General features: G+C 40.0%; 1 protein-coding gene across 1 annotated transcript; it reads left to right on the plus strand.

The window, feature by feature from the left end:
- The first annotated feature begins 1,083 nt into the window (after positions 1–1,083).
- On the plus strand, positions 1,084–11,929 carry chn1 (chimerin 1). The gene is made up of 7 exons (XM_030429297.1): positions 1,084–1,778; positions 3,463–3,547; positions 7,002–7,175; positions 8,562–8,639; positions 9,352–9,489; positions 10,819–10,924; positions 11,118–11,929. Exons 1-7 carry the CDS (start codon positions 1,527–1,529, stop codon positions 11,287–11,289), a joined length of 1,005 nt encoding a protein of 334 aa, XP_030285157.1. The 5' UTR covers positions 1,084–1,526; the 3' UTR covers positions 11,290–11,929.
- Positions 11,930–18,023: the final 6,094 nt, after the last annotated feature.

The following is an 18,023-nucleotide window of genomic DNA, read 5'->3' on the forward strand; positions in this document are numbered from 1 at the left end:
GTTTGTGGGACTAATAAAAGAACATTTCTAATTCTGATTCTTTGTTGTTCAAGTTTCTTTGTTTGCAGTGTAGTCCATCTACAACATTTGGTCGAACCAGCCATATTTGGTAACAACATTGTCAGCCCTGTCAAATTTTTTTCGGGAAAAGAAATACTGCGTTTAACCTACTCTATGAAGTGTGTTCTTTCATTTTCTGGAGGCATTTATTCATCTGAAGTCATACGATATAGATATATTAGGTTTTAGCGTGTTTCTTGATGCATCTCCCATAGACTTCAATACAGCTGACACCACAGTCTGGCACCAAATGAGATTTGGTGATATAACATCCCTTCTTTCTTTTCAAGGTTCCTTGAGTGAAGGCAGTTCGGTGTGCATAAAAGACAGATGAAATACAGCATTAAAAGATGATGTGTGATTTAAATCCATTTTTGCTTCGTAAATACATCAAAGAGGGAATTTCAAAGCGGTGTCGTCGCTGTGTGGAAAGACAGTTGATTTTTTTAAACAATACAAACAAATTTTTCTGCAGGAGTCGCTTTATATTTTTGTTTAATCTTTATTCATTCATGTTTATGTTGTGTTTTTTCTCAATTTTGAGTCCAAGTGCTAAATGTTGACTGTGAAAAACGCATGTTGTAATTTGCCGTATTACCGTATTGAAGCGTGCACTAATATGAATGATCTCATATTCTGCTTTTCCTTTTGTGTGTGTGTGTGCTGTTTTTTTTCTTTTCTCCGTGCTCCCAGTCATGATTAGTTTCTGTGGCAACCTGATTTTGAAAATAGCTCCTCTCTCTAACGGCCCACTGCTGTCACAAGTAGTGCAGGCAGCAGCAGCAGCAGCAGCCACTCTTGATGCATGACTCATTCATTGCTCATTATCATCCCACTCTCATTTCATCCTACCCAGGCTCCCTCTGCTTGGATATCTGATGGAGATGGTTGTGTGGGGGGCGGGGTGGCTGGCTACTATAAAGCCGGTGGATCTGCGCTGTGATTGGCTGGTGGGATTCATTTAATCCGCTGTGACTACTACAGGTTCCGCCCCTGCACTCCTCCCCCCTCGCTCTGCCCGCCCCGGCAGCATCCGTACACAACAGTGTGCTGTCTCTGTTCCAGGGAGAATATCAGCTCTGCGCAGGGAGGCGAGGATTAGTGAAACCACTCTGCTCATCTGCATACACGTTCCCAGAGAAGCACATGAGCACCCAGGGCTGCACCTCTTTTATATAAAACCTGGCAGTCCTATCACAGAGGCTCCACTTGATCTACTGTCACTGCTGTGTGAGGATTTAAAGGACCACTGTTTTTTTTCTCTCTCTTTTGGACTCTATTCAGTGACTTCCAGACTTTTACTTTCAATATAATTTAATACAGCTTTTTTGTGATGTCTCTGTCTAATTGTGACAATGCAAGTACTATCATTTGATACAGACTTGCTCTGAGCATCAAAGAGTTTTTTCCCTTCATTTTTTGGGACTTTTTTCCACTGGGTTTGCTCCTTCGTCTGCAGCACCAGAATGCCATCTAGAGAGTCCTACGATGTTCACAAGGAAGAGAAGTCCCTGGTGCAAAAGGCCAAGCGGGAGGCCAATCAGGAGGATATTTTGGCGGCAGCTCTGGGGATGAGGATGGGGCCACAGAAACCTCCAGCCACTTTCTGGCAGCCACTTAAACTGTTCGCCTATTCACAGCTCACCTCACTGGTCCGCAGAGCCACGCTGAAGGAGAACGAGCGGACACCCAGATCTGAGAAGGTGCACAACTTCAAGGTGAGACTTGAATCGACTTAAAGAAACTCTTCTCAGCTGTTTCCCCTCCCAAAACGTTGCTTTAATTTCATCATGTGTGGCCAGAGGGCTGCTTCTCATGCCTCTCTTGTGGGAGATTGGAAGAGGAAGGGGGGGGTGCAGAGGGAGAGAGAGGGGATGAAAAACAGAGCTGTTTTGGTCTGTCCAGAGAGCCTTTATCAAAAGAAAATCTGTTGGGTGGTCTGTGGAGCACTGCTGTTAGTTTGAACACCAGATGGAGAGATTAGGCCGATGGAGAGGGGAAACAGTGGAGGAGTGTAACCCTGTTTGGCTCAGGCTCACTCTCCCACTTTGGCTGGTTAATGGGATGAAGTGCTGCAGGTGAAATATTACCTTCAAGGCTTTCAAAGTGCTGATGCTTACTGATCTCTTTTTCTGCTGCTTTGTTCTCTTGTACTGCTGAGTGTTGTGTTTCAACATTTTAGCAGTGTTGAGTTCATGTGTTGAAAGCTCTGACAACCAAAGGATCTTGTGGAATTTGAGAATATTTTTAGTGTATGAGCGCACAAAACATATGATTCATCCAGGCCATCATTTTCAAACTGTCCGAATGAGGCACTCTGACAGTTAAACACAACATTTATCAAGTTAAACTGTAGTTTTACTCCACATTTTCTGACCGCAGCCTCTTTAACATGTGGAAATTCTTATCCACATGTGCAACAAAAGCCAATCACATGTAAACATGAATGTGGAATTGGAGGATTTACATGTGGAGGGGAAAATTTCACTTGATTTCATGTGCCATGTTTTGTTTTCACATGTGGGCATTTTAGTCCATATGTAAACAAGGCAATCACATATGATTGTATGTAATTCACATGAGAAGAAGCATCTCTCACCTAAATTCATGTGGCTTGTTGCGTTTTCACATTTAGAACATTTTGATCCACGTGCCCAAATTAGCCATCACATATGAATTCAAATGCAAAAAAAGTAAATTGCTTGTGACATTATTATCTTTTAACGTATGTCACATGTGAAGACTCAGTTTCATGTGGCTTGTTTTGTTTGCACACGTGAAAATTCTAATCCACATGTGAAGCCAATCACATATGAATGTATGTAATTCACATGTGACAGGTTCAAATCTTAACTCACATGTGAAAATAGCAAATCACATACGAAAATATGAAATTCACGTGTAAGGTGATACAGGTGATACAGCATCCCTGCTTTATCTGCCACTGACTTAATGAAACCAGGGAGAGTTGTGACTTCCTCATTCTCCCAGAGGCTTCTCTGATTGGCTGGGCTGTTGATACCTGATGGAGCATGGGGGGCCTTGCTTTTCCTGCACGAAGCAAGGCAGCCTTCTACTGTTTCCATAGCAAATTTTCCTGACAACTTGCACCTTCACTGTGGTGAAGTGACACATCCTGCTGTGCCAAAGCCTCCCCTGCTCCATGTCACTGCTGCACCAACCCCAGCATATTGTCAGTTTGAGGGTCTGTTTGAACAACAATCCTCCTCCACCCACAGATAATTCTCCTCCTCTGCCTCATTCATGATGGCAGCACCTACATCCTGGCTGGTAAAAGAAGGAGATGGGATGTCTGTGGAATGAAACTTCCCGCTGTTCCTTCTATGTCCTGCCACTGCACCTCATCACTAGTATGTGTCACTGTCTCTCTCTCTGTTGTAGGTCCACACCTTCCGAGGGCCTCACTGGTGTGAACACTGTGCCAGCTTCATGTGGGGACTGATGGCTCAGGGGGTCAAATGTGCAGGTACCGTACATCTTGTTCTCATTACGTCTTAGTCAGCCTTACATAAACTGCTTCATCACTTCACAGAGTCCTCTCGTTATGTTCATGCTGTACAAAGTGAGCATTACTGTATATGGGTTACTTGGTTTTTAGTAGATCTGGCGCTGGATTAACGAGTTTTAATCTAAAGTCCTAACAGTGGTTTATGGATTAGGGATTGTATAATAGATTGGACGGAGGTCTCTGTTTCTATGATGTAACAGATACTCTATACTTTACAGTATGTTAAACCTTGTTTTTGACCTACTTTCTTCTCACTGAATGGGGGACTCAGTTCAAATGAGCAGAAGAGTGACTTTCAGAACCAATCATGGTGACAGATTATGAATGAAATCCAAAGATATCTATTTTTTGATTATTATTTTTTTAAATTATTGAATAGATTTTTTTTCGCTCACTTCCTGTTGACATCATTACAGGAACAAAGGCTTCCACCATGATAAACATTTGCTGCATTATAACCAAGTAAACATACAACAATGGGCTCACTACAAGCAGCAGACAAATATCAAGTCTGAAGGGTCCACTATGTAGGTTTGTAGAAGAAATTCAAACTCAGAATTTTAATATTTACAGTGTCAATGAGGTAATAAGACAAACTCTGAATAAACAAGCTGTTCTCAGAGAAAGTTGGGTCCCCAGAAAACTCAGCTAAAAAGGTGACAGGGTTCTTTAAGGTCATGAAAACAAAGATTTTGTTTATTTAGTTTGTTTAGGCATTAAAAAAAATCAGTCACTGAAGATGCTTCTCTTCTGGTTAGAACTGTTTGCCAAAAACTACATAGTGCTCCTTTAATAAAAGTATTTATTTATTTTTGTTCTCTTTTTTGGAAATAATGACCAGATGTTTTTCTTTCGCTCAGGGCTTGGTTGTTCTTCATTTCCTGTTGACACCATTATAGTAACAAAGGCTATCTGTGTTTCCACTTCCATGATTTTATTGGATACACATTTGCTGCCTCATAACCTAGTAAACACACAACAGTAGGCTCACTGCTGCAGCTGACAAATAGCATGTTTAAAGCTCAATTCTTAGTATTCCTCTCAGCTGATTTTGTTCTTAGCATGAGCCTTTTTTTTCAAGATATTCACCTACAATCTGTTTCATCATTTTCAGTCCTTTATGAATATTCATGTACTATGTTTGATAGCTGTAACAGACTCACATTTAGGCCTGTTATTGAGGTAAACAGTTCTGTTATTTTTACACCTTTGCTTGTCAAATACCGAGATTTCTATTTCTCTGCAACTGTTGTTAGGATTCGCTTCCCATCCCAGAATAGTGCCATAATACAGTCTGATGTGTCTCTTTGATATTTTATTGATGCAACAAAGTATGCCAGACAGAAATCTGTGGGAGCTCGCTCGTAAATTATTAATGTCTTGATCTGGAACAACAATCTAAAGGAAAGCGCACAAGTTTATCGCCATTCCTTCAGACTCGACCACAGCCAGCAGAATCTAGGGCAGCAAAGTCTCACATGATGCTCGAATTTGCATACCAAAAAAAATTTTCTCCCACCCCCTTTTTTTTCCTTTTTCTATGTGTGAACTGGTTTTGACTGAGCGCCAGGAAGCCAGCCCCTTGCTTGAGCTTGTTGTGCCACATTTCCTCATCAGAGTACGCCCCCCCAGCCTCATCCCATCATGCCCATGAAGGAAAACAAAGCTGGCATGTCTCTTTAATGAGGAGCAGAGCTTGGAGCGTGGGGAAGGAGCTCCCTTTTCCACACACATTAAAATTCAGCGGCTTCAACCAAAGAGCTGGGTCAAGCAGCTCAACCCCTATTTAACTTAAATAGTTGGTAGAAAAACCAAACAATCTAACAGATACAAGAGGTGTATTTCAGTTTTAGCTCTTTTAGAAAGGGGACCGGTTCTATCTGGTCATAACTCTGCTTCTGGTGCTGGTAGACACGCTCATAATGTGCTGATTAGAAATTAACATCCAGCCTCCATTAAAACCTCTTCTCAGAGCCCTTTAGCCACCACTGAGCTGCAGCCTCCCCACCATAGCAACAGAGACAGAGCTGACGGTGCAGTAAAGCAGCACCTCCTGTCTCCTGGTGTCCCTCGGGCCCCTTCCTCAGCCCTTATCCGCCCCACCTATAGGAGCCGGGGCCATCAGTGTGCTCACATGGACAACAGGAGCTGTGCAGATTTGTGTCTGATGACAGGCCCTCCTCTTTTACACTGCCTGTCTCACATCCTTAAGAGAATCATCTCTTAAGGTAATTACATTTCTGCATCAATGCTTATAAATGCAGGCTGGGTGAATTTCTCCAGGGACCCATATTAATCTAAATATTGTCTGAGGTCCTGCAGAAGCGTTGGTTCTAAGCTTTCAAAGGGTTATTGTATTCAAAATTAAAAAGTAATTCTTCAGAGGGATCAAACTGTAATTTTTTTAATGTTTTTTGAATCAAAAAGCACACGGCATTTGCCAAAAAAAAACCCTCTCAGAACTTGGAGGCGGCTCAAAAGATCTAAGAGCTTGAAGAGCTGCCCCATTTTAGTCTGGGAAACTAGGTCTAGTGTAGCCCGCAGCGCCTCAATCGCTGCTTCCACAGCCATTGTGTGAGAGCTTGGATTTGGAGAAGAATGGAGCACACAGCAGCAGCGCTGGCTATCCCTCCTCCAGGCCACAGCATTTCCAGTGTTCCTCTTATTCCCTCCATGCGTCTCTGTTACAAAGCAGAGCTGCAGTCTCTCTCTCTCTCTCTGCAGCTGCTCTCCATGGGCTCCTCTGTTCCCGACAAGGTGAATCCTGCCCTAAACAGCTGTGCCTCAGGCCCACATACTGAACGCTATGTGGGATACTTACACTGACATCATGACTAATATGCTATTTGGATCCCCACTGAGGCTACAGGATATTAGAAAAAACATCAAAAAGACAATTTCCTCACATTTACCAAGAATCAACTACTTTTCACTAGTGCTACGAAGTCTTTTCATACAAATATTTAGAAAGATACAAATATTTCATAGATTAATGTGCTGTCTTGTGGTTCATTGCTGTTTTTTAATTAATAAATGGGCCTGTAGAGGTGACTTTGGGTTTATCCCCTGCTCAAGGTGACTCCAATGCCATGTGTGGTAGAGAGAGAGCGAGAGAGAGAGAGAGAGAGAGAGAGAGAGAGAGAGAGAGAGAGAGAGAGGGAGAGAGAGAGAGAGAGGCTCTCCAGTGGTTTCGTGACATTTGGGGGGTAAATATTGATCAAGGGAATTAACACCGTTCTGCAAGCCAAGACACACACATGAAACCAGCCAACCAAAGCCAAACGGACATGATGTTGATGTGAATTTACATAAAAATCCTCACAATAACTGAGTCTTTGTTTTCTGGTTGATAAATTTTACATTGCAAATAAACCTAAACCTCCTGTATGTCTCTGCCTCTGTTTCTCTGTAGATTGTGGTGTGAACGTCCACAAACAGTGCTCGCCTCTGGTACCCAACGACTGCAAGCCAGACATGAGACACATCCGTAAAATCTACAGCTGTGACCTCACGACCCTGGTGAACGCTTATAATACGGCGCGACCCATGGTGGTGGACATGTGCATACGAGAGATCGAGTCAAGAGGTCAGTTGCAAATGTGATAAATGCAGTTTAATTTCCATGCTGATTGACTCAATCTAAAGCCCTAACAGCGTTATTTGCTGTAAAGATGCTTTCAGCTGAAGGGTTTTAACTGAAATGCTGCGAACTGAAGAGGAGGAATTATGGGGTTATGTTAGATTGTTTTTCACATCTTCAACAATCCAGAGGGTCATTGGGAAATTTAAGATTTATGCCATTTGTTTCAGGTTTACCAATTTACATTTCAGATGTCGATGTTGCTCCAAATGTTCCAGTTTTAATTCTTATCTCACATTTTGTGGTCTGAATTTAATCAATCCAATTAGTGGAACTTGTTTTTTTTTAACCAGCTTTAATTTTATTTCCAAAAACGAGCTGCTTTGATAATCAACACTTGAATCTTCTATCCGTGAAACCTAAAAACTAAGGATTAATATCAAGGATAGAAACTGCATAAACAACCCTCTGGAAATGTCAATAAGGGAGAATCCAACCCACATATAGATGGATTGTTTTTTAGTGTTTCAAAGCCTTAAATACGTAATATTCAGTAGTGATTACATTTCATGAATATATACATTTCCAAATCCTTAAAGCTTACTTTGCTTCCATAGAGACATGTATTATTTATTTAGGACAACTGATCAGGCTCACGTCCTGTCACATCATGACAGTTACTATGAAATGATGTATTATTAAGTGTATTTAGAAAACTTCAAATTGAATTACATTAACAAAATGAATTTTTAAATTTTTTAGTCAATATTATGCAGAACAATATTTTAGATCCCTTTAAAATACCATTTGAAATTGAGATCATGGATCCACTTTTGTATTTATGATGCTTGTTGTCAAACAGCTTTCCTTGTAATTTTGTAAGCCTCAACTGGTAAGCTATCAACAACCAGTTCTCTTCAGTTTGAAGTGTTAAAAGTCTGATTACATTACTAACTGAGTTAATGTTTTTTGGGCGGGGGGATGACTGAGAGGAGTGATGAGTGTGCTGGTAATTGTAAACGTGTAATGAGGAATACATTACTTTGTTTCCTGCTGCCTTACTTGATTGCATTTCAGTTAAATCATTCAGCTATGTAGGAAACTCATTGCTCCCTCATTGTCTGCCCTCTAATATACGTCTGAAGCTAAGTTTGATTTATGTCTTTATTATTTTGCCCAGTGATGCAGAAAACTATTTGCATCTGCCGATGTTGTTCCATTGTGTGACACTGTGGACATTTCATCCTTAATTTCTTATGCATATTTAAGAGTGCTTAATGGCATTTTTTCCTAAATTACCCGAGGTGAACAATGCAGGTGAATTTTTCTACATTACCGATGACAGCCCTGACAGTGTCTGAACTGATGTTTATTTCATGTTTGTTCCTCAAGGACTCAAGTCTGAGGGCCTCTACAGAATATCTGGATTCACTGATTCGGTGGAAGAAGTCAAGATGGCGTTTGACAAAGGTGTGTGTTTCTTTGGCTTTACTGTGTTCTAGACTTCTGTCAGCTAGCAACATGACGATTGACATCGCAGGCTTACATATGTTTACATAAGACCCCTAGAACATTTCAGATTAATGAGAAAGTGACACATTTGTGAAGGATTACTGTCCATCTGGGAGTGCAGATCCTGACACGTCCCTCACACGCAGGGTTTCACAATGTGGACAGACAGGGGGGGACCTTAGGGGATACAAACCATGGATGTACTCTCACTGCCTTAAACATAGCCTTAAAAAAAGACTCCTCCAATGTGTTGGGATTCAGTAGTAGACTTAGTGAGAATGAGCCTGTCTTGGCCCAGTGCAGTGTGAATTTTAACTATAAGAAAAAGCCTGCAGTGGTGGGCTAAACTCTTAGCTAGATCCGCATGTGGGAGATCATCCATGACAGAGTGTCATTCCAGCTCACAGCACTGTGATGTTCAGTCTGCCAGCACAAGTAGGCCATGGCCTCTCTGGAAAGCATGCATAACTGAAGGAAAGTCAGAATAAAACAGGCCAGGCGGATGATAGCAGCTACTTTGCGAAATACAGACTGGGAGAAGTAACACAATCTCTTTATTCCTCACTTCACACGGTGATGTGCAAGTGCTGATGTCTGCCATTTCAACAGTGTGAAAACTCTCCTTCTCTTCTTCTTCATGTCTCTCTTATTCCATCACACATCCTCACAGATGGCGAGAAGACAGACATCTCAGGGAATGCCTATGAAGACATCAATATCATTACGGGTGCACTGAAACTGTACCTAAGGGATTTGCCTGTTCCCGTCATCTCATACGATGCTTACCCAAGGTTCATCGAGGCTGCAAGTAAGTCACAGCTAGATAAATTAGTCACAAACACACCTGTTTCAGTTCCATTTTGCTGGTGTCAGCATCCACTTCTGAGCTCTATGTGTGAAGACTTTACAATTCAGAGCACAGAAATGTAAGTAGTTTACAAGGAACAAGTGAAGAGGTATGTAATAATGAATGACTCCTTGATGGATAGTTCATAGATGCTTAAAAAGTAGTTACCAACAAACTTGGAGATTCTCTATTAATTAATCATTTGGTACGATGGTGAGGGTCAACAATGTTTCAGAAAAGGTAACGACATTTCAGTTAAGAGAAGAGTTTGGACAACACTTTGTGCTTGAGATTGGAAAGAACCCAAGTACCTTGCAACAGTTCAATGTCATGTGTTCTGAAAAGTTGCATTTTCTGAAGCATTGTTGTGTTTAAACCTCAGGGCCACAATACTGAGGTGATGATTAGTTCATAAGTAACTGTGAATTAAAATAACAACTTCTTTCTTCCTGATAAATTGTGAACCAGCCACTGGGCAGCATAATCATGCAACAACTCATTAACTACTCATTACTTAATCATTAGTTACATGTTTTTAGCCTGCAGCCATCCGAAGTGATACATCACACTGAGTATACTAGGTGTTAGCCTTATTATTACTTTATATTAATCATGAAGGGGAAGTTTGTTATAGTAACTCATCATTATAGTCATTGGATCAGTGTTATTCAGTAATTACTAATAAATACATATTCATGAATTATTAGATTGTTCCTCACTCATTCCTTAGTACTACTCACATTTTTGAGTTTTTGAGTCAAGTGTTACCCTATATTTCTTTTGTTTCATGTGGTCAATTTGGTTGATTTGGTTGAATTATTTTCTGGGGGCTCATACAAGTTGTCAGCTGTAGTATATTGATCTAAAGAGGGTGGACAAAAGAACAGTCTAAGTCTTTAGTTTAGTAAGGTTGGGTTTTTTTTTGTCCATTACTGTTAAACCGATGTTATGGTTGTTATTGGGGGAAAGAGAAAGACATTCCTTGTTAATTTCCCTCTTTTATAGTTAAAACAGAACAATACAAATGCAGCCTGATGCTGCTGACTTCTATAACTCTCAAAACTCAACACTGGCTCGTCCCTCAATCGAATTGTGCACCTAATTTGACCCTACAGTCAAGAACACATTCCCAGTGTTTCTTGCCATCTCAAGCAACCTCAAACATCCTCTGAGAGACAAATGGCTTTTATTGCTCCACAGGAAACATCGATTCCTGCTTATATGTCCTCTGAGGTCAGAGAGTGTATTGTGGTCACTCTAACAGCAGCACTCCTCTCTCTCTCTGTTCAGAGCTCACAGACCCAGAGAAGAAGCTGGAAGCTTTCCGTGAGGCTCTCGCTCTGTTGCCGCCATCACACAGTGAAACATTGAAGTACCTTATGGCTCACTTAAAAAGGTGAGTCGAACTCTACATGAGAAAAATGATCAGAACTGTACCTCCCACCTTCACTTTACGATAGAGAAATACAATGTTTTAAGGATCTTTTTTATTTTAAAAACATTGTGTTCAGGTCATATTCATACAGTCCCTAAATCTCTGTTTTTGTCCAGAATCAGCCTATGTTTCTTACTTTAATGTATATTTTCAGGGTGACCCAGAACGAGAAATTCAACCTGATGAACGCAGAGAACCTGGCCATCGTTTTCGGGCCCACCCTCATGCGCGCACCGAACCTGGACGCCGTAACAGCACTCAATGACATCCGCTACCAGAGACAGGTGGTGGAGGTGCTCATTAAAAATGAAGATGTGCTCTTCTAAACACAGATCAGGACTTTTATAGAACAACTATCTAATCATTCTTTGTGTAAAGACTTGAATGATTGTTTGTATTACAATGACTGATACATTTTGTATGGACTAGTATTGACCTAACTTCTGTCCTCCCCTGTTTTGGGTGTGGATGATGAAAACTTTGCTCCATGTCTCCCCATTTTTGTCGGGGGATTTCCAGAAGCTGACAGGCCAGCATGCATGGTGCGAGGTCTTTGTTGCTTTGTAGTCGTAACCCAGCATGTGTTCAGATCGTGTAGCGCTGTGATATTGCTTTTGTCTGTTCTGTGCTAGTTATAGTCCACATTCCCAGCTGCTTGCTGCGCAGTTTTTTTTCTTTCTGTGAAACATTGAATAGCTGGATGTAAAAATAAGCTACTGATTTTTCTGGGGTAATTTTTATGATGCTGTATTTTTTTATCTCCTCAGCTGTTTTTATGTAACCTGACTTAGTTGAATGAGCCTTTTTCCTGTTAATACGTACACACTGGTGCATTTGCCTGACCTTAACATTTTTATTGTGTTAAAAACAGCATTATTTGTGGATTTAATTTTTTATTGTAATGTTTTTTGTACAAAATTTGTGCATGATCAGTTTAATTTATTAAACCTTACTCTGAGAAATTAAGTGCTTAATGAGTCATCTGAATTACCATAATAAATGATTACATCAAATTGTGCGTTAAAGCTGCATTAACTTTTTTTTTGGGCCACTTCAGGGGCGGCAGAAACAAGCAGTACACACAGCATGTTCGGAAAAACTGATACATTTATAGATTTTGCAGGAACGGAGCAACATTGTCTTTCATTTTGAGCGTCTACTTTGTAAAATATGGATTGGTCTTTCAGGTCTGAAAAGTGAAGCCAACATGGAAATGCATTCTTTTTAAAGGCCCCCACACACCGCCCAGACTCAAACCAACGGCCAACTGCCTTCATCCGACCACTCCGTTGCCTCTTGTCTGAGCCATTTGGCGGAAAAGTTGCATTTAAACAGACCGCCTCGGCAACTGCCAATTACACAGCAGTGCGTACCTTCTGCGCTTGCGCGAGATGCAAAAAGCCTCCTTAACACTGGGTGGTGCTAGTCTCCATCTAACAGTTTCCTAATGAGTTAAAGGTGCAATATGTACTAATTTGCTGTCATAAGGATATCACCAGTTCAGCTGCCTAGTGGTGCTAGCTGTCATTAGCCAGTTAGCTCAATTAGCTATGCAGCTTTAGGCTCTAGTAAACTTGTGATTGACTCGCGCTACCACAGCAACAGTCAGTCAGGATAGAGGAACAGCAATACATAAGCTCCCCAGCTCCACCCTCTTGTCTGGCTCCAGCATACTAAGATGATAATGCCAAACTCAAGGATTCAAAACAATAGCCCATAAACCAATGGATGTGTCACATTTGATGTACAATTGATTTGGACTCATATCTCTGGTCACCTGGTGATTTTAAGGCAAATATTCACACTCTTTCTGCTTTTGGTCACCGAGGGAAATATATGGCTCTTAAGCAACTAAATGATACAACATGTTTAGCAGCAAGTCTGTGACTGTGGGGGAGGTTGTGGTTATATCAGAGCTTTTTCTTGTAAACAGCTTCCTGCTGCATCTGGAAACAACACAAGAGAGCAGCGAGTGGTAACCAAACAAAAAACGAAAACAAAATCCTGCTAAATAACCCTTAAGAGCTCTTTTAGCTTATGAACCACGGAGTAGGGTAATCATTATCTGCGATTTCATTACCAAGAGCAGCCCCTTCACAATTCAAATACTCATTAAATCAATTGGGAATATAAAAGATAGTTGTTATGAAAGCTTTATTTCAGCTCGTGAGTGTCAAAATGTTGTCCTCCATACACGTCCTATATATCAATTCTATTTTTCTTCCAGCTGGTAATACTTTATGTTCCTTTTCTTTTTGTGTCAATTTTTGTGCCAAGCAATTAAAATACCTCAGTACTATGGGTGACATCATTACCATGAACATGGACAATGTAGATTATTTGGGTCAGTCCCACTTACAGTATCCTGCTGCCATGAATACTAACTAGAGCACCAAATGTGTATTAATCCACTGCTTACAATAGTCCCCAACAGCTGCACTAGTTTCTCTTGCTTGAGGATTGCTTGCTACAAAATACATAACCCAGCTCTAATTCTGCCTGTAAAAGTTGTGTACATATTCATGCATGTCTATGCCTTAGGTAGCAACTAATCGGCTCGGGGCTGTGTGCCATAGAAACGGTAAGGATGTCAGAAACTATTAAATCAGTCAAGCCAAATCAAATTACTTGTACATACACAATCATACACAGTACAGCGTATAGTAAAATTTGTTCTCTCTTGAGCCATACTAAGTATTAGGAACAGTTGGCATCCACTTTGCAGAACCCGAGGCAGCGACCTGCCCTTATGTACATGTTCTTGATGGTGGGGGAACCAGAGTACCCGGAGGAAACACAGGGAGAACATGCTTGCCACAGAAAGACCCTGCTCCAGCCAAGACTCGACCAGGACCTGTGCAGTCTCTTGGGATTTAAAATAGATATAGTAGCATCGGTATCATTTAAATGAATACTAAAAATGTATATGGAATGCTGCTTAAAATTGTCATGAACAATATATTGTTCGTGGCTGCAAGATGAGCCTGGCAGATTGGACTGATGGTCCTCCATTCTGAGTATACCGTATGACAAGTCGTGCCTGAAAGCCAGCCGTCATGTGACTTTCCATAAAGCCCTCTAACTACCCATCAGTCACACTGATTCACTGTGAGATTAAAACCAAACACACAGCACCTAAGGCAACACCACCCTCTCACCAGGGAGGCTGTTAATTACTGGATATATGTGCAAACAATGTCACATTAAATTTATGCATTTTTAGGTTTAATTACCCACAGGTTATGTCTTTCCAAGCAATTTATTTGAACTAGCCATGCACAGCCATCGGTTGCTCATTACATGATCACTGTTTCACACTGCTTAGGCTCAGGGAAACACAATATTTTTTATATACACGCGAGCTTTTATGTGTGATTATTGTTGACAGAGATAATATTCGATGCAGCCACAGTGCTGGTGACCCTGGAGCTTCACATTTAGCCCCTCGCAGCATTAATGTATTTGTGCTTTAAATTTCTCCACAAAGCATCTGAGAAGCAATCACTGCTTGACATTTAATCGCTTGGGTTTCGTGACCACATCACATTGAGTTAATGTAAGCCGAATTCAGACTTGTCTCCGGCGATTGTGTGGCAAAATTGGATTTTCATCCAACCGTTTAGCCTCCCCCACCGTCATCATCCATTTTAAATGTATCATACCATCATCTACATTAGGCATTGACTGTGAAAAGAGGTAAACCACACCAATAAAGCTATCGAGCTCTCTATCTCTCAGTCAGATTCTGTGATAACACCATGCTGGAGTAACGTCTGCAAATGTATTGTGTGGTGCATGTGCCTCATTCACAGTAATGAGACTAGATTTGAAAGGCTGTGATCCATGAGATAGCTGACCTTTCTCTGTCGACTGGGTGGTGATGCTTTCCTCCCTGCAAACAGCTGACCTGAATACATTTAGAAGCATTGGAAATATAAAGAAATATTCAGTTCACCCATGTGAAGTATGTGAAATGGAAAAGTTCTTCCTGTTTAATTTCCTACTATTCATTTCCCACAAAGAAGAAAGAATTAGAAATCCATATTAAAGTAAGAATTGTATCTTGAATGAACACTGCTTTGGAGATTTTAAAGGAGACCTATTATGCTTTTTCTTTTTTTCCTTTCCTTCAGCGTTTTATATAGGTTCATGTGCATAAATTATCTTTAGGGTTAAAATGCTCGAAGTAAGCAACAACAGAAGTTACTCTCTCCGACAGAAAACACTGACCCTGAAACGCCTTATCTGTAGTCCCACCTTTAATTTCGTGACTTTGTGACATCACGCTACATCACCACGTCACACATTTGCACAGTTTATAGGGCCCTATAAAATCTGTTTTATTTTTTCCCAATTTCCGTTTTATTTTTTCCCAAATTCCGTTTTTTCCGTTTTAATTTTTGGGAATTCTGTTTTTTCCATTAAAATTTTAGGAATCCAGTTTAATTCCGCGTTTAAAAATAGATTCCGTTTTAATCAGCCATTCCGCGATTCCGTCCGCGATTCCGTGATTGCGGGAATCATAGGGCCCTAATATAAGTTTATGACTAGAGGTTATTTTTGCACGTAATTGCAAGCATAATAGCAGCTCTGTTGTTGTTAGTGGTACTGGCTCAGGCGTGTGTGAGCTAGACAATCAGAGAAGACTGAGCAGTCAGGAGGTCTAAAGATGATGTGGTTTTTGAGCATTAAAGCATGTAATCATATTCTGGTAGTAACCAAAATAAAAATAAATGAAAATGAAAATTAGCCCAATATGTACCCTTAAAGGATTATTATTTGTTATATACAATTCCTAATTGGTGTTACTCCACTTGAGTTTTGATTATATACTGGTGTGATTTACTAATGATTTTGTCAGTTGTTCATGCATCTTAACAAACCAACATGAATACTGACAAAATATTCATTATAGAATTATATTGAGCTGTGTGGACTAATGAAAATATAGATTTTCTCTTTGCAGCAATATTACTAATCCTGTCCAATCTTACACATTTCTATATTTATGTTGAAACATCATGTACAGTAAAATGTATCAACACACATCATAAGCTCTTCTTACTCTAATCCTAATCTTCATCGAGGCAGAAACACCCAGTATGTTGTCCAGTTTTTATCCACCCCCTGCAGATATTACATCAGCTCTTTCATTCAGATTCAATGAACATTTAATCACTTACAGAGCAGATATAAACACACAGCTCATTGTCCTTTAGAGACTGGAATCAAGCTCTTTAATTAACATTGGACAGGGCTTCAAAAGTGTTCCCCCAGGACTACAGGACGACCGAGTAGATACAATGCTGGCTTGTCTGGTGTTACATGACAGACTTGAAAAAGCAAAGCGTTGCTCAAATGGTGTAAACTCAGGTGGCCTGAGTGATCGGAGGGAGCGAGGGGGCTGGGTCAGGACAAATCTCTTTTAATTCAGGCATTGCCAAAATGGTCATTTGTCCCTAAGTGAGATGAATGAGGCCTGTGGTTGAGTGACTGGCTGATTGAACGGACTGGGGATGTGAGGAAATTGAGTTGCCTGACCCATCACAGGCCTCGACAGGGTGGGCTAGTGTAGAGTAAAAGAGGGAGATATGGGGGTAACACCTGCCCTTCAGGAAACACAACATCTGGATTATCTAAGATGACCGTTTTTGTTTTTTGTTTTTTTAAGGTGGAACTGGACAGGAGGGGAATTGTGAGAATACTTTCAAAATAAATATAACAACACTTCATCATCCTCATTGAACAACTACCAGCTGTATCGCTGAACAGTTAAGATTTTAGCCATAAATAGATACACACGTTTTTAAGACTCAAGATTTACTTAAATGTCAGTATGCAACACAAGCTTGTGTAGTGACATTTCACTTGCAGTTCCCAAAGCTACAGACACAGGCACAAACAAAAATACACAGAGCAATGCAAATAATAATCAAGTCATAAAAATGAACTATTAATGAAAGACTGTTGAGGACAAGGTCAGTAGTGGGGAAAGAAGCTGCTTCATAATCTGCTGGTAAAACAGCAGGAAGGTGAACAGACTGTGATTGCAGTCTTTTAGTATCCTTTGGTTTATGAAATAATATAATATAGTTATATGCAGATATGAGTGTTTTATGAATGTATTTGTCAACAAGTCTCCCTGAGGGCATCCACAAGGGGAGACAGATAATGAATGACAGTACGGTAAAACACGAGGTAATAATGTAATGTCATATTATTGTGATCATATAAAATATGTCTTCATAGGAGAAGTAATAATAGTATTTGTCAAATGCTGAATATCAATAAACACATGTCCCTTTAGCTACTTAACTACACATTTCTGCTGGTTTTAAATCATTTCTTAAATGTTAACATAGGTTTACAGCTTATAAATGCTAAATGGGGGGCTTAAAGTATTGTGTAAATTATTGTATTTAAAAGATAAATAATTAAGCATTGTAGAAAATTCCCATTTTTTAAATATTATGTTTATTGCATCATTAAACACTTGCAGTGAACACAAAATTAAATGATACATAGATAATCAACAATATGACAGAAATCATATTTTACATAGCATCATTCAAAATGAAACTCAAAACAAAGGCAAACAAAACACAGTTCCCTCTCCACATATTTTATCTTATCTCAGATTTATCTAGATAAGCATTTCCCTTCAGTAAAGCTCCAATTGAGTTAAATTAAAGTTATTCAATCCCTTTTTGCCTCAGGTCTAATTTCAAGGTTTAGAGATTATCGTTCAAGGTAACTGTTCATAAATATATCACAGATGAACACATACATACATTTTCTTACAGTAGACATTTCTCATTCAGTATACTCTTAGAAAATCTACCTAGACCAAGTGATGTTCTGGTGTTTTATTGCTTTTCATCTTGCACAGAAATACTCATTGTACAGTATCTCAAAGCACAATATATATCAAGCAGTGACAACATTCCTCATTAAATAAATTCTTACAAAATTCCCAATTTTGCGTAACCCTGACCTTGCGCAACTGTTGCCCTACCATACATCCCTCAATCTAAGGAAGATTTTTACCAAATTAATCTCA

Source organism: Sparus aurata, chromosome 9, assembly GCF_900880675.1.
Source record: "Sparus aurata chromosome 9, fSpaAur1.1, whole genome shotgun sequence".
NCBI classification, from domain to species: domain Eukaryota; kingdom Metazoa; phylum Chordata; class Actinopteri; order Spariformes; family Sparidae; genus Sparus; species Sparus aurata.